Raw genomic sequence first — 17,148 nt, 5'->3', positions numbered from 1 at the left:
GATCAAGGAAAGAGACACCAAGGTAAAAGTTTAATAATTTACTTTAACAGATTTTATACTGTTAAAAACAAACGCACTATTTATTATTTATTTCTTAGCAGATGCCCTTATCCAGGGCGACTTACAATTGTTACAAGATATCACATTATTTTTTACATACAATTACCCATTTATACAGTTGGGTTTTTACTGGAGCAATCTAGGTAAAGTACCTTGCTCAAGGGTACAGCAGCAGTGTCCTCTACTGGGGATTGAACCCACGACCCTCCGGTCAAGAGTCCAGAGCCCTAACCACTACGCCACACTGCTGCCCAACTATACCCCAATTACAGCCGTTCACAGGGGATCCCTGTACACCACTTTAAAATACAGTGACTCTTAAACAATTCAAAAAACTAAAACAATATATAACATCCCAAAATAATCAAACAAATCTATAAACTACTACCTCTTTTTCACACAGCAAAGTAGTTATCAAAACGTGATTTAAAAGCACAGCAATAAGAGTTACAATAATACATTAAAACACAATGAAAGTCGCACATCCCTGATTTCCAGACCATGATAAAAAGTCCACTTGTCCCGTAACTGGCTGAAAATTGCAACCAGGAGAAGTGAAAGAGGGTCTTTACAATCCCATAAACATTTCCAGGAGTTTCCTCACTCCAGTTTAAAACCACAGTCCTTCTCTCGTTCCAACAAGACACAACAGCTGTCTCAGCTGCCAGTTTCACACATTGAAACAGGTTCTCAGTCTTTTTATCTCCTGTGCAAGTATAACAACCGGCGACTTCCAGGCTATAAGGCGCATCCTGCACTCCACGCAGGGCACCTTTACCGGATGCGCCACTCGGGAGCCCCCTTTGTTGTAACAATTTACCCTTGATTTGTGACAACAATGTTGCAACCAGTTCCCGCTGTTGCTGCAAGTCGAGCTCCTGATTGGTGACAATGCTCCCGTCTCTGACATCCCTGAACACCTGCTGCAGTGAACCATTGACTCTGGGTCACAGAACCTTCCTGAACGCGGTTACAGCATACCCAGGGTCGTTACAATATGTTTTGCAATTGATGATTACTGGGATAATCTTAGACTGATTTCAAAACTGCTGAATTGACGATACGCACACAATGTCCTCATAGGGGATGAACCCAATCACGCTCTGTTCGCCCACCCTACTATGACAACTACTACTAATAATAATGAAGATACAGTGCCTATAGAAAGTCTACACCCCCTTTCAAAATTTTCACCTTTTGTTGCCTTATAGCCTGGAATTAAAATGCATTAAAATCGTTTTTTTTGTTTCATTTATCGACACATCCTACCCCACAACTTCCAAGTGAAAAAAATATTCTAGAAATTTGTAGAAAATTAAAAATAAAAACTGAAATAGCTTGGTTGGATAAGTGTCCACCCCCTTGTAATAGCAATCCTAAATTAGCTCAGGTGTAACCTTCAAAATCACACACCAAGTTACGTGGCCTCCACCTGTGTTAAATTGTAGTGATTCACATGATTTCAGGATAAATTCAGCCGTTCCTGTAGGTTCCCTCTGCTTGTTAGTGCATTTCAAAGCAAAGACTCAACCATGACTCTGGGACAAATTTGTTGAAAGGCACAGATCAGGGGATGGGTATAAAAAATATCAAAGGCCTTGAATATCCCTTGGAGCACTATCAAGACAATTATTAAGAAGTGGAAGGTGTATGGCTCATTTAAATGCATGAAACTGTGAGGCACTGACACAACAAAATGTGAAAAAAGTTCAAGGGGGTGTAGACTTTCTATAGGCACTGTAAATATCTAAATCCAATTACAACAGGGACAGTGGACTTTCTGCAACTCTGCTATTAACAAATGCGTGGAACCAACAGTTTTTTTTTTTCTTAATCATGTTTTCATTCTTCTAAAACAAATCTTCCTCAATGAATTCAAGAGATTTTACTTCAACTCTAGGTGGACGTTCAAGCCTGATTCTGTCAATAGCTCGCAGCCAAAATAAAACCACTGGCAACAAGTCCCAGCTATGTTAATTTAATACATAGGGGTGCAAACGTGACTTTTTTGTCCTTGGCAGGTACCCATGATATATACTGCTTAAGGCTAGTGTGCAGCGCATTGCATCTTATAGGGATAGAAAAATCTAAGCTTAATATTATTATTCATTTTCAGATAAATCCTAAGCAATGTCGGTATTAACACAGCCAGAAATTAGGCTGTCCAAACAGAGCACCGAGCTTAGTGAGGTACCAGGATCTGGGGACAGTAACTTCACACAGGGCAAGATACTTTTTATTTATCTCTTTATATAGTGTATGGAGTTTTGGATGACTTAAAATGTTACAATGTTAACATTTATATGTGGAGATTTGGATGATTTAAAATGTAGCATCTTGGCATATTAAAATTTATCAGTGGTTACATTGTAATTTGTCAGTTTGAGTACAATACCAGTACAAGATTCCTTTTAAAATGAAACATTCTTAACCTTTTTAATTATTAAAATTAAACATTCTTAGACTGCTAGACTAACATTACCAACCTGGGGCTGTTTTACTATATCAGCCTACAGTTATTGTGTATAGAAAATGTATGTTTCATATTTTATTTAATCACAAACGCACCTTTTAAAAAGGGGTTATTTTATGTCTTTTGTTGTTGCCTTTTTAATACACATGCCGTCACAAAATGTTTCCGTTGTAGTTATTTTCAGTACCTACTGTGTGCCATTATAACTACCGGTGTTAATACGGATAATATCGTAATATGGATTTTCTGGTTGTAATTGTTTTTTTGTTTTTGTTTTTCTAGGGAGTGAACAGCACTGCTGGACACATGCTGCAACGCTGCTGTTGATAGAACAGGTCTGGATTAACAAGGAGCAGTTCCACAAACCTGGCCAGAAGAAACATGTCTGGGACAGAATTGCATTAAGTGTTAACCTTTAGGTCGAATTTCAAGGAGAGAAGGTGAGACTTATCTCCTCCTTCTTTTCTCCATCTGTAACTCGATCTCTACCAGCACATCAATCAATTTCGTGATGTGTTGTCTCCTGATTGGTTAACTAATCTATCCTGCCTCTACAATTTCGTGATGTGTTTTCTCCTGATTGGTTAACCAATCTATCCTGCCCAGGGTTTCCCCTGGGTTCTAGATTTTTGTAGTCACTAGTGACTAATCCTTTCTAAAAACATTAGTCACTCCAGATATTCAGTAGTCACTACTGGCGCACAGCTCAAGTCTTTAAGGGTGTTATAAATCCTGTTTTTATTTTATACCTTAAATCACTGTATTGACCAAAACAATTATGTAATTAAACAATTTTAATAATGCTCTACAGTTTAAATAAATTGGTCATTTACAGCTTTAAAACTCAAGAAAGAGATTTATTTGTCCTGAAAAGCTACATATAGACACAGAATGCATTATGAAGTACTTATACCAGGATTTATTAAGAAAAAAAATATTGTTTGAATATTATATACTACAAATCATCTTCGTTTTAACAAAACTATATGTATTGTTTGGTACAATATCCTTGCTTCACTTTTCCAACAAGATTTTCAACTCCTCTCTACTATAGGTTCAAACTACAACCCTGCGCTTTTTGTCCATACACCAATATCTGAAAGCCTTTTCAAAATCAAATTCAGATATTTTGTCAAGATCAGGCGTGTTTGAGTTGACAGACATTTGCATTAGTAGGTTTACACGGCTCACTTTAAGTTGGTTTCGTAGGTCTGACTTGATTACATTGTAGCGGCTAAAACCACGCTCACAGTCAACTGTTGACATCGGTATTACACTTACAATAGAAGCGATTTTTGATATGCACTTAAAGCTAGTTTTAAAATCATCATTTACCAACAGTTTTGACCATGTGCCTACAAAGGTGTTTCTTCTGAAATTATCACTTAGCATTGGTTTCACTAGTTTCCACTCACACAGTACATCATTTTCAGTCACAGGATCAAACAGTTGCTTTGAAAATGCTTTACAGATGTTTACAAGTTCAGTTTCCCTATAGGAGGAAAATTCACTAGATGTTGGTGCTGGTAAATGTCCTGGATCTAACACCGAAAACGCAGAGAAGATTTCACGACATTCGAAACGTTTATGTATGTTTTCACACAGATTGTCTAAAAACTGTGTTTTGAGTTTTGAAAATTTAGCCCTCTGTTCTTAACTGTCTTTAATTACATGACCAGACCATTCAAAGCTACCATTTGGTTCAGCTGGTACAGTGGATTCGAAGTTCTTTAGGTTTTTCCCTGATGCCATCTTTAATTCCTCTAAAGCTGATAATGTAGAAGACAAAGCCATGCTAACATAGCTAAAGTCTATGTCTTGTTTTTGGAATGTGCGACACAAAATTCCAATCACACCCATAACATCAGCCATGAAATGAACAACAGCTATAAATTCATAAGTTCCAATTAACTTTAGAAGGCCACTTGCAAGAGCATTTCCAGGTTGCTGCTTAGCTTCCATTAACGCTGCCATCAGGGAGTCTAAGTTTTCTAGTACAGACTGCACTGAGCCCTCAAGGCTTAACCATCGGGTTTCACACACCTCTTTGAATTTAATCTGAGCTTTGGCTAAAACACGTGCATGTTTTTCAGGGTTTGCATTCTCTTCAGACTGTGGCTGTAGTATTTATATATCGATCCCAACACCTCTTGAAATGTGTTGAGATAATTTACATTATGACTAGCTTGACATACAGCCAAAGACAAACGGTGTGCAATGCAATGCACAGCAACAATGATTGGACACACAGCCTTCAGTTTTTTAACAACACCTCCCAATCTACCTGTCATCACTGACACACCATCAGTTGCTATGGACACACATTTCTTTAGGTCAAGATTGTACTCCTGAAACACTTCAACAATTTTATTGTATACATGTTCAGCTGTTCCATCACCTTCAAGATTGCACACACACAAGAAATCCACAGATGGATTGCCATTTTTCAGGCATTTTGTGTAGATCATTAGAGTTTTTTCATTTGTACAGTCCGTTGACTCATCTATCATTATTCCCATAAAATCAGATTGAGTCAACTCTTCCATCAAATGTTCTACTGCAACCCTAGCTATCGCCCTCTGCATGTCCCTCAAGCTGTTGTCATGTGTGTATGTTGTGTGGTTATCCACAGAAAGGGTCTACAACATTGATAATCCCTTCAAAAAAAAAAAAAAAAAAAAATTGATCACAATTGCAATAAAAACACAGGCACAATTCAGTTTAACATAATATTTAGCAAATTGGATTAGACAGAAATACTATAGCATTTATTTGAGCAATTAATATTTGCATTCATAAAGATTTTCTAAAAAAATGTTTTAAATCTGAGTTACACAGTTTAGGTTTAGAACAAATAATACTGTGTAAAAAACATACACGTACAGTTTAAGAGAGGATGATATCTAGCACAGTGGTCTTGCTTTGGACAACAACATAACAGCATATATTTCTTATCTTAAATGGCAATCACTGGCAATTTGGTGAGTTACTAGTTAGGGCCCTGTGTTTTTCACAACTATTTATTATTATTATTATTATTATTATTATTATTATTATTATTATTATTATTATTATTATTTCACCCAACCTGTAAAAGGTCCATTTCTAGTAAACTCGGAGGATCACACAACTCCGCCCGACCGACCCAATATAATAGTAACTGTGCAGTACAGCAGGTGGATATTTTTTCCATGTGGTCTCTTAATGTAATGTTTTTTGATGTACAGTTAGGGTTATTTAATTTTTCTTGTGCCTCTGTTTAATTTAGAGGTTAACAATTAGCTACAAGTGAAACAAAAGTCGTGAAACGCAGGGACCTAATAGTAGGCTACTACACCACTTTATGTTAATTATTATGTTTACCTGACTTCGCTGGAACAAAATTAGATCCTCGAAGTCTGAATTAGGTCTGTTCTTCTTTGCAAGGTAATATGCAGTCCGCATAGCTGACATTACGGCGTCCTTCTCCTTGCTGAACGCAGTAGTGATGGCTCGCTCTGTACATGGCTGCATTGCTCGTGCTTCTGTTGCAGCAATGTGATCTTTTGTATGGCTGTGTTTTGTCAAATTGTCCTTTAAGAAATCTCGACAGCCTTTTGTAAATGTGTTGCATTTATTTGCAGCAATGCAGTAAGTACAAGTCATCTGTGAAATTTCGGCATCATAGACAACCCATGGAAACATAGTTTTCCAATAAGGCTGAAACTTTGCTGCTTGTTTTCTTTTTCTTTTATCTGACGCTTGTGAGCTTTGTTTGTTCTTTTTTGTCCGGTGTTCCGAATCCAACTCATCATCTTCTACAACTTGTTCTATTTCACTCTTGCTGTGGCCGAGCTGAAAAAATGAGTGGATTTTCTTCTGCGACATTTTAGTATTGGCTAACAGTTTTTTTAATTTGCGCGCATATTTAATTTACCGCTTTCACAGCGGATGCAAATGGTAACTGACACGCAACATGAAACTGAGGCGCTGAATGGTTGATTGCATTTATGTAGCCTACCACGCCATGAGAACGTTTCAGAGTCAATGAATCGAGAGGATGAGGCGCTGATTTAATCAACAGCAGTGACTATGATTTCGCGATCCCTTCTTTTGAAGAAAGAGACGTTGTGTGTGACTTTAACAAAAGGGATTTTTTTTATAGTACAAACAGAAATGATCGTCACTAGTGACGATTCCACTTTTTTTTTTGTCGTCACTTTCAAAAAACATTCGCAAATTACGAGAGTGACGAGCGACAGCGAAACCCCTGATCCTGCCTTGATAAAACACTCCCATTTCTAGCAATCTCTCTCTTTTGAGCTTTGTTTGTTTTGCTGCCGATTCCTTACTATTATTACTACTTACCTGGTTTGACTGTTTTGCTTTATTGGTTCTGGCTAACGACTCTTGCTCTTCAGATCTCCCTTGCTTACGGACTTTGGACCATTCTTTCAGATCACCCCTCTTGCTTGTTTGCTCGGATATGGAGTCACCGATCGAGGCTTTCCTTCCATCTGACTTGGAAGACAGCCCTTCGCATTCCCGTGAAATATCATTGCAGTTAAATAAAAACTTGTGCACAAAAAGTATTACAAGGATTGGCCTACAAGCAAGCTCTTAAAAGCGCTGTTCGACAAGGACATGGCAATCCTAGCCGGGTCTGACAAGAGCACAATGTTCCTGATCCTATGCAAAGCGCAATTCTATGCGATGCTCTCTTGACCAGGCCGATCTACTCCAGCTGCCTGGACCGCTCGTCTCAGCGCCCCAGCGCTGCAGAGTCTGCCTCGCAGGCCTCAGCCCAGGCCTTTGCCTCTGAATGCTGTATGATGACCCGCTCCTCTCTGACGTCTCCACCCAGCCTGCCAGCCTACACGCAGAGATATTCGCTGACATCAAGGACAAACTGCAGCTGCTGGACGAGGCCATCTCAACCATCAACATCAAGCTTGACGCTCGAAAAAGTAGCTTGTCCTGCTTCATCAGAGCCTGCGCTTCTGCTTGTCTCTCAGTGACGTCATGCGCTCTAGCGCCGGCTCCATGGCAACCAGCTGCTGATCAAAGTGTTTTCAATTCATTACTATAAAGTACTTATATTACATCTCACTGCCAGACCAGCTAAGTGCTTTCAATCTGTTGCTATATTTCGCTGTTTAACCCATGATCTTGTAATCTTGTAATCCTTTAATTGAATCATGCAATACCTGTCATTTACTCTGCTATCTAAATGATTTCAATTGCATTCCTCGCTATTTAAAAAAAAAAAAAAATACTGCATCTCATAGATAAATATGCATTGGACGGTGTCAGTGTAAAGGACTCTCTTACTGTTCAGATGAATGCAGCAAAACGTACATCTGTTGATCAAGCCAGTGAATGCCGACCAGCCGCGGACAAAAATCCAGAGCAACATTTCATGCAAGAGACTGAACAAGACCAATCTAACAAGGAAACAAACCATCAGAGATCTGAAAAAAAAACTATTGCTGCAGCCACAGTCCGTAGCTGCAAAGCATCTAGCAGTGTTCGCAAGCAGCAGCCACTCTGCCTCACCTTTCAACCCTGCTCCTTCCACCTGCCCAACCACATAGCACACAGCCACACTCCATCTTGCAGCACTCTGCTCAATCTCAACCTGCCATTGCTCCGTCCTTCGAAGCAGCATATTGTCCAGCGCATCCTGCAGCAGTTCTCGACGGAAGCTCTGCCTTGTAAACAACTCCATCCATCAGGAGAGCCGCAGCCACGCAGACTCGCCGCCCGCAGTCTCAGCTGACCTCGCCAACCTCCATCACAACATCTCCAGTCACCAGATTGGAAGCAAGGAAGGACATAAAAATACTGACAACTCTACTGCATCACTGGAATGGGCTATCTATGTTCCATGAGGATTGCATAGCGGCTGCAGACCTCACTCTGTTCACGGATCCTTCTCATCTAGGCTATGGGAAAATCCTGGCCAATCAATGGTTTTTCAGCCAGTGGCCCCCTGAAATAGCAATTCTAGCACCGGAACAGAAATCCACTGCATTATTGGAATTATACCCATAGTTGCTGCTGCTTTCATCTGGGGCAGCTTATGGTCTAGAAAATGAATTCTGTTCTATAGTGGCAATTCAACCACAGTCCAAATAATCATTAAAGGACAATCTTCAGTACCATTCATCATGAAATTACTGAGAAGGCTTATATGGCTATCTGTGTCAAACAATTTCTTAATTCAAGCCAGGCACGTACCCGGTTCCTCTAATAACGTTGCCGATGCTCTCCCGTTTGCAGATCTCCAAATTCCACCAGATCATGCCAGCAGCATCGCCTCTCCCTCTGCAACCTCCTCCCTTCCATCATCTCATCATGGAATAAATTCATCCCTTTCCAGTTTACTTCTCTCTGCTCAGGGCTACATGACAGCAGCTCTGGCTTCAGCAACCACTCATTACAGAACAGCATGGAATTCATATTCCCGATTCTGCGCCCAGCACCGAATCATCCATGGATGTCAAGTCTCAAGGTTTTTCACAATTTTGAGAGTCTCACGGCCGTGCAATGGATTCTCACATTTGTGCATAAGTTTGTTATTGTTTGCGAGGCTGTGAAACCCTTTACCAATACAACTGTCCAAGCGTATTATTTCATTTTGGGGGAGGGGGGGTCACCATGAAGAGGTGTACATTACCATTCCATATTCCTGTAGCTGCTACTAAAAACTCCTGCCTTACTCCAAAGATAGAATTGCCTTGTCTCAAACTGACGGTTTGTCTGCACCAGCCTTCTATGGTTCTGTACACAACACGTCATTACTCGAAGTCGAATGAGAGGCTGTCAGACTGTCACTGTCTCATTCATGCAGAAATTACCACAGCAAAAAAAGAGAAATGGACATCAATGATAATTTAATTATTAAAGTCAAAAACTATACTGTTCTTTATGATGCCAGTGTCAGTGGTTATAAAGACAATAAAAAGAAAGATGCCATACGGTAAGAAATAACAGAACAATTGGAAATTGATGGTATGTCTTGGGCAGCAGTGTGGAGTAGTGGTTAGGGCTCTGGACTCCTGACCGCAGGGTTGTGGGTTCAATCCCCAGTGGGGGACACTGCTGTTGTACCCTTGAGCAAGGTACTTTACCTAGATTGCTCCAGTAAAAACCCAGCTGTATAAATGGGTAATTGTATGTAAAATAATGTGAATCTGTATAATGTGAAATCATGTAAAAATGTGATATCTTGTAACAATTGTAAGTCACCCTGGATAAGGGCGTCTGCTAAGAAATAAATAATAATAATAATAATGTCTATCTCTCTTTATTTCACCTTAATTTTAGTCAAAGTGACGGGGAGCACCACACGCTGTTTTCGTATTTCTGTAAAATGACGCTTCTTTGTTTTAATAATGTTGACCAATAATAATAATCACATTCACACACTAACTGAAGATTTTATTAAAATCAATAAAAAATTATATGAAACTAATTATCAGTATTTACAAAGAAATATGTGTAGATGTATTCTTTTTTAATTAATAATTTACATTTTAAGTTTGTGGTGAACCCAGACTATTTCTTTGTTTCATTTATTTTATTTCGTCTCTACAAAAGGAGCAAAAGCAGACAGTATTTTCTTTTCATGACTAGCTACAGTTTGTGTATTTTTTTTTTATGTATTCGTGCTGTATTCATGTTGTTTGCTTCTCTCCCGGTGTGCATAGCCCTTAAGTGTAGGTGATCCGTCACCAACTCCCCATCCCAACCCCAAAACATAATCTAGCGGTCTAGGTTAAGGTTTTTCATCAATCCCAATGTTTTTTAGCAGGGGTCTCACTGGTGTGAACACTTTGGCGTTGACATGTCTGATAATCCCGGCACAGTTCAACCACAACGGGATCCTGACATTTGTCGTGCACCTCCAGGACATCCTCCAGCTGTCACCCACTACCATTAGATCATATCTGTCTGGGATTCAACACCATTACCGACTCCAGTGCATTCCAGCACCCACCCTCTTTTCACTGCCTGCAGTCAGCCTGACTCTCTGCGGAATCGAGAAGTCTCTCCCACCTATTTCTCCTATCAGGATTCCGATCACGACGGACAACCTCCTTAAGATGATTTCCATTCTCCGTAACGGATGCTTCAATCCAGCAGACGACATCATAATGGAAGCAATCTGTATAACTGCCTTCTTCGGGTTTTTAAGATGCGCAGAGTTCACAGTCACATCCTTTTCCAGATTCCCAGCTTCAGGAATCAGTCTTCTTTCTCCTCACAGGAGTGGGACTTTCTAGCGGGGAGCCGGGGGTCCATTCTTTGGGGGGGGGGGGGGGATATTGATCACTTCCCCTAGCTTCTCTGGCATCCGCCATTCAAGCTCTCTAGCCAGCAGGACCCCCGGCCACAATCCTATTACCTTTCGCATTATGTTTGCTATTCTGCTACGTTTCCATCTATACTGGACCTTTAGTTCCTCTACTCTCTCAAGGTTTGTAATTATGCTAACATCTGTTTCCTTAGAGCCCCCTCTAAGTGCCGTTGCTACGTAATCATATGGGCCTCTCTTTATCTTATTTTCTTCCTTCAAGGTCTTGATCACAAGTAAGTTCGGCTCCGTGGAGTCGGGGCCATTCTCCTCCCCCCTGTTTGTTTGCATCTGCATCCAAGCCGCCGCCATGGCTCTCCTGTGAGTAGGGGACTAGACTTTATGTTTTCCAGGTCTCGGGGGTCATCCGACCAGCCTTCAGTCACCAAGTTCCCAATCACGAGACTGAGACTTGCTTTCCTATCCACTTTTCCCCCTTCAAGTAAATAGCGCTCATCAAGCCTGCTATAAATCACTCTCTATAAAAAAAATCTCTATACACGTTTCACCAGTACTCCATGAATTACTCAGGCTGTTGGATACAGTTTTGTAAGTTCAGTAGTACGTGACAAAAAATTGTGAAATTTAAAAATAACTTGCAAAACTGTGTCCGACAATAATAATAAAACCAAGAGAAGAAAAAAAAAAAACATGGGAATATTTTGATGTAATGAATGACATTCTTGGTAGGGATCCTGCAGTAACACCAGCTGCTGTGTTTGAGAAGATGCTGCCACAGCAAAAAACACATCCTTCAGCTGCAGTAGCATCTCCCGAACCTGCAGGCAGGACCTCCAGTAACATTTACATCTACATCTGTATCACCCAAAACCCCCTCAAAATCTAAAAGAAGATCATCACAGAGTAGTCCACCACCATTGTTTAAGAAATACGCTAATGAAGGAGGGCAATGACCAAAAATGCAATAAATTAATAGAAATAGGTAATAAACAATTGGATATATTAAATGAAAGGAATAATTTGCTGAGGAAATTTACCCAAATTTTGAAGGATAACCTTAAGAAATAGGTGTGGGTTTTGTGGGTTCATTGTCTATGGTTAACATTCCTGATTTTAGGAATTAAATACCAATGAGACACTCATATCGGGACATTTCATCAATCATAACATCACAAATACCAAAAAGCAAATAATTATTAGTCGCCATTTTAAAAGTCGTTCTGCGCTCTCGTGGAGCAGAGCGTTAAAGTCATTTAAATTCAGCTCAGTGTGCTTTCTGAGCGTTCTCACACAGTATCGACTTTCTAAGTTGCATGGAAGCCCGGCCTATGTTTACTGAGTCTGAAAATGATAAGGCTGTTAGTTACTCTGAATAATGGACCTCGAATCAGCAATCATATATACAGATTCAGTTTTATTTATTACCATCCCTTTCAGGATTTTAAAGTATGGCATTTGGGGCTTGAGCAACAAAACTGCATGTGCAAACATAATGTGCTTGTTCTGTGCCAAAGACTCAGGCTCTGGTGACAGCCTTATATGTGTAAAATATAATTCACTTCAAGTATACGTATCCTAAAATGGTATGCAACAGTAGTAAATAACATAATTACAGTATTCTTAAAGTATAACAAAAAATAAAAATACGTTTCCACTTTTTCATGAGAAAAAAACGATATATATATATATATATATATATATATATATATATATATATATATATATATATTGCTTTTTATTATGTACAAATTCTAGATAATGCAGGGTTTGAATATTATGCAATAAGCAGGTACATTAAATAACTAGGTGATATATTTCACTGGTTAGAGGGTAAATGTTTATTACAGGTAGTATTCATAGAGTAATCCCGATTAAGCGGATAAACATGCGTAAAATGCATGAAAATGATGAAAAGAAAATAACAGTACGTTTTTCCTACTTCCTAACAGCACGCTTCATTTGTATGTAATGCAACCACCTCGCTTCACACACACAAAAGCGCACACATACAGAGAGAAAAAACATACTATGCCGTGTGAACCGCCGCTGTTTGTCACAGGTTGTTCATTTTAAAAAAATGATTAAAATAGGACGATTAGAAATACGCTCTTTAACCTATATTCTATAATCTATAACATAACAATATTATTGGATTCCAGGCCAATAAACAGTGTTTCTTATTTATTTATTTATTTATTTATGTTTATTTTTCGAAAATACCAAATTATCAGGTAACACCAGCTAATTAGTCAATTGGTTTGTGATTTTAAAAACAGAAACACAATCGAGGCACACATCTGTGTATAAATGGGAAAATGAGGAAAAAAGAAAAGGTGTAAATTTGCATAAATAAATAGTGCACTTAAATAGTCCCCTCACCTCTTCCCTACCATTCTCAGCCTCCTCTTCCTCGGGTACATTGGTGGTGCTGCTTTCACTGGTCGTCTCCGCAGCAGAAGCTTGAGGGGACATGGTGATGATGATAGTAACGAGGATAGGGCATGGATCACCTTTGTAACAAAGAGTCCAAAATCAAAGCATTCCAAAAAAACGCCTGCAAGCAATACATACATCATCCAGGACACGCTTTGACAAAATACATCTAGGATCGGAGCAAAACAATCCACACCTCCACCACAGTTGACGTGGGAATCCTTTTTATTCTATCCGTGTTGCAAAAAGGGTATTTTTTTAAAATGAATAGTACCGTCCTCCACTTTTGTCGGAAGCAAATGCAGTTGTTTTAATTTTTACAGCATACAGAGATGTTGGGCTCAAACGAAAGCTCCAGGCAGTTCGTTTGTTTCTCTTGAAAATACGAAAAACGGCATGGCTTGCACGTAGTTAAAATGCTGCTACTTGGTCTGTTAGAAAAAAAGCACACTCCCTAATGCATGCCGTTAAGAAAAAAAACTGTTCGAATACCATTCGTGAACACTACCCGTTAAATCCAGTGATGTATAGAGGTAAACAGAGCACTCCCTTGGAATGCAATCCAGGTGCTTTGAAGTGAAAGGCTCTGGCTGCATACAGGGAAAGCCTTCCCTTCTCTCCCTCTGCTGGGGAGAAACGTGACCTTGTCTAGCTGTAATCTCCTCCTTTGCTGCCTGCAACGGCGATGATCATTTAAATTGTCGCGGCTCAGAACAAACTACCACCATAAAAAGGAATCCCTTTTAAGAGATCGTAAAAGCATAACAGAAAACACACCATCGTCTTTTGGCAATTTGAAAAAGTAATATTAATATGTGTAACACGTAGGCTTGCTCAGATTAAGAATACACTACTATGCGTAAATGTTGCAGTACTTTATGTTATATCAAAGGGCTATGTTTTATTATGTTTTACACTGAATATATAACATTACCACAAATGAAACTGTTGTATAATAGTATTTTGGACAAAGTAGGATCTAATGTATCTGAAAGATAGTGATGATGATAATACACCACCACCCTTATGTCTTCTGCTTCATAGTAGAAGCAGTGTGAAGTAGTGGTTGGGGTTCTGGACTCTTGACTAGAGGGTGGTGGGTTCAATCTCAGGTGGGGGACACTGCTGCTGTACCCTTGAGCAAGGTACTTTACCTAGATTGCTCCAGTAAAAACCAACTGTATAAATGGGTAATTGTATGTAAAAATAATGTGTAAAAAATAATGTAATTGTATGTAAAAATAATGTGTTATCTTGTAACAATTGTAAGTCGCCCTGGATAAGGGTGTCTGCTAAAGAAATAAATAATAGTAATGTTGCTGGTAGTTATTATTATTTATTTCTTAGCAGACGTCCTTATCCAGGGTGACTTACAATTGTTACAAGATATCACATTATTTTTACATATCATTACCCATTTATACAGTTGGGTTTTTACTGGAGCAATCTAGGTAAAGTACCTTGTTCAGGGGTACAGCAGCAGTGTCCCCCACCTGGGATTGAACCAACAACCCTGCGGTCAAGAGTCCAGAGCCCTAACCACTACTCCACACTGCTGCCCCCAGGAATGGTTTATTTATCTTTTTATTAACATTCAAAAAGTTCCTGGTGACAGGCTACTGCATCAGGAATACTGGACTTTTCACATATTAGTATACCCCCAAAAAAAGAATTATCTCAAAAAGCAAGATTTGGGGCAGTCAGATATTAGTACCATGACATGGGTTCTGTAATATTATGGTAATTAAAGAGGAGTTATGCGTATATTTTTGATGTTGTGCACAATAATGATGCTACTATTAACTAGTCCTGCATTGTCACAAAAAATGAGTGAATTTATAAGATTTTAGGATTTTATTCTAAAATAAAATGTTTCAATTTTACTTTTGATAATACAATTAATACATTGTTACTGTATGCATGTAATGCATCCACTGCTTCCAATTTGAATGACTCCCAGTCAACTCTTAAAAATTAAATGAATGACTCAAAACATGAATAAACCCGTTGGAATCAAGGATACAGTACTAACAATATTTGATTTTTCTTTTTGTGTTTAACTGGATTGGTGGTTTCTCCCCAAAGAGAAAGTTATCCTAAGATAACCTCCTTCCTAGAAAAGCCACCTGACTACCCGAAGGGAGATATATACTAGGATACAGTAAAGTGTCACTGAAACTGTAATAATTACCATTTGCCTTCATAAAAAAAGAAAAAAAAGAAAAAGATTACTATATGTTTACATAGCAAATGCATTCTAAATTCTCCAGAATTGTCTCTGTTTAAATATAAGTGGATACTTCATTATTACAGAGAAAGAAGTATTCTTTTTCCTGTTTTTAAAAATTCTATTGGTGTAGATTTAGTGCTCAAGGAAGGTGAGGGGCAGCTGGCTGTCATTTCCCCTTACAGCTCTGCAAGCACACCTTAGTCCTGACCTGGACATTCCCTGCCTCCCAGGTCTCTCTCGTGCAGACTGCCTTTTGTGTCGGATTGTGTGGTGCTTTTCAGATGTGGACTGTGACAACCGGCTTACTTGCGACCACCAAACTAATTTCACTTGAAACCTAAGGAGCATTTGAATCCAGGACTAATTAAGTTTTAGGTTAGTAAATGTGCTGCTGCACCTACAATACTTGATTCCACAGTACTCTAAATGCCATCTGTCTTGGCCTTTTGAGAGGCGAAGCAGAAGTGTCAGACATGCACAAAAGCATGCATTCAAAACAGACTCTTCCTTGACTGTTGTGAAAGCCATGCAATCATAAATTAAATTGTGCAGTCTTTCTTATAGCTGTTTGGTGACCCATGTGTGTGTCATTAGTCAATGAGACTGACAGTTGTTTATTTTACTTTACCTAGATGTCCAACTGGCGTTTCTGTTTCCATAGCGACAGTTCAATATTCTCCAGTATGTATACATGTTACACTCATGTACTACATATTAATAATCTAGTGGGAGTTTAAATAAAATATATTCAATGTATTGTGTTCTGCATTAACCAAGTGTTGAGCTAGAATATATATATATATATATATATATATATATATATATATATATATATATATATATATATATATATAAAATGTGACAGTCGTGCCTTTATTCATGTCAAAATATCCCAATCATAACAAAATGGTAGACTAGCATAGTGTTACTCAGCATGAGCTAGGAAAATAAATGGATGATATAGTATATTTTTATTTTACTGCCCTCTTGTGGTTAGTATATTTTTTCTTTATTAATTCATGGTTCACACCACTATAGGTTACCATTGTTAATTTAATATTCTTTTGACCCTCGTTTTTTCTATTATTATTGTGTGGTTGTAAGGTCCAAAAAACTAAACAGATTTGTAACCCACAGTCAGCTGTGACCTCACCAAAAATATGAATAATGTAAAAATTGACTCCTTTCTTTTAGGTTTTCTGAATGTGTTATTACAGTTTATAACTTGCTCTGTAATGACTTTTGAACACCTTTTACATAATCTATTAAGCAATAATAAAGTGTTAATAAATACTATCAACGCCAATGTTTTATTGTATAAGCTTTAATGATGTCTTGTAACTAACAAGTTAAAAACACCTGGTCCTGGTACAGCAAGTGGAAATGCACCAACATCCTCTATTTAACTCAATGGTTGTGTTCTCTCTTTGTATATATTATAGTGGTGAAACATGGCTAGTTTTTCTACATTAATTTTAATTTGCAACTTTGTGTGATTTCTTAAAAGAGTTGTGATTGCACTGAATAGATCACCAGTCTCTCAAGCAGAGCATTGTGCTGAATTGTGTGGTGGTTTTGTGATGTAGACTAAAGACCACTAGGGGCTAACTGAACCCATCCACACCCATTTCACCTCAGCTGAAAGACCTCAGC

The 17,148-nt window shown here is 38.6% G+C and overlaps 1 protein-coding gene across 1 annotated transcript in view; it reads right to left on the bottom strand.

Annotated features, from left to right (window-relative positions):
• LOC117410958 (transmembrane protein 151B-like) overlaps positions 1-13,860 on the bottom strand; it is a 28,115-nt gene extending 14,255 nt beyond the window's left edge. The window contains exon 1 of the mRNA XM_059025331.1: positions 13,212-13,860. Within this exon, the coding sequence (XP_058881314.1) occupies positions 13,212-13,304 (93 nt within the window). The 5' untranslated portion in view covers positions 13,305-13,860. The remainder of the gene's footprint in view (positions 1-13,211) is intronic.
• Positions 13,861-17,148: the final 3,288 nt, after the last annotated feature.

The sequence above is a fragment of the Acipenser ruthenus genome, chromosome 6 (genome assembly GCF_902713425.1).
Source record: "Acipenser ruthenus chromosome 6, fAciRut3.2 maternal haplotype, whole genome shotgun sequence".
Classification (NCBI taxonomy): Eukaryota; Metazoa; Chordata; class Actinopteri; order Acipenseriformes; family Acipenseridae; genus Acipenser; species Acipenser ruthenus.
Note: the sequence above shows the minus strand (reverse complement) of the source record. Positions and strands in the feature narration are given on the sequence as shown.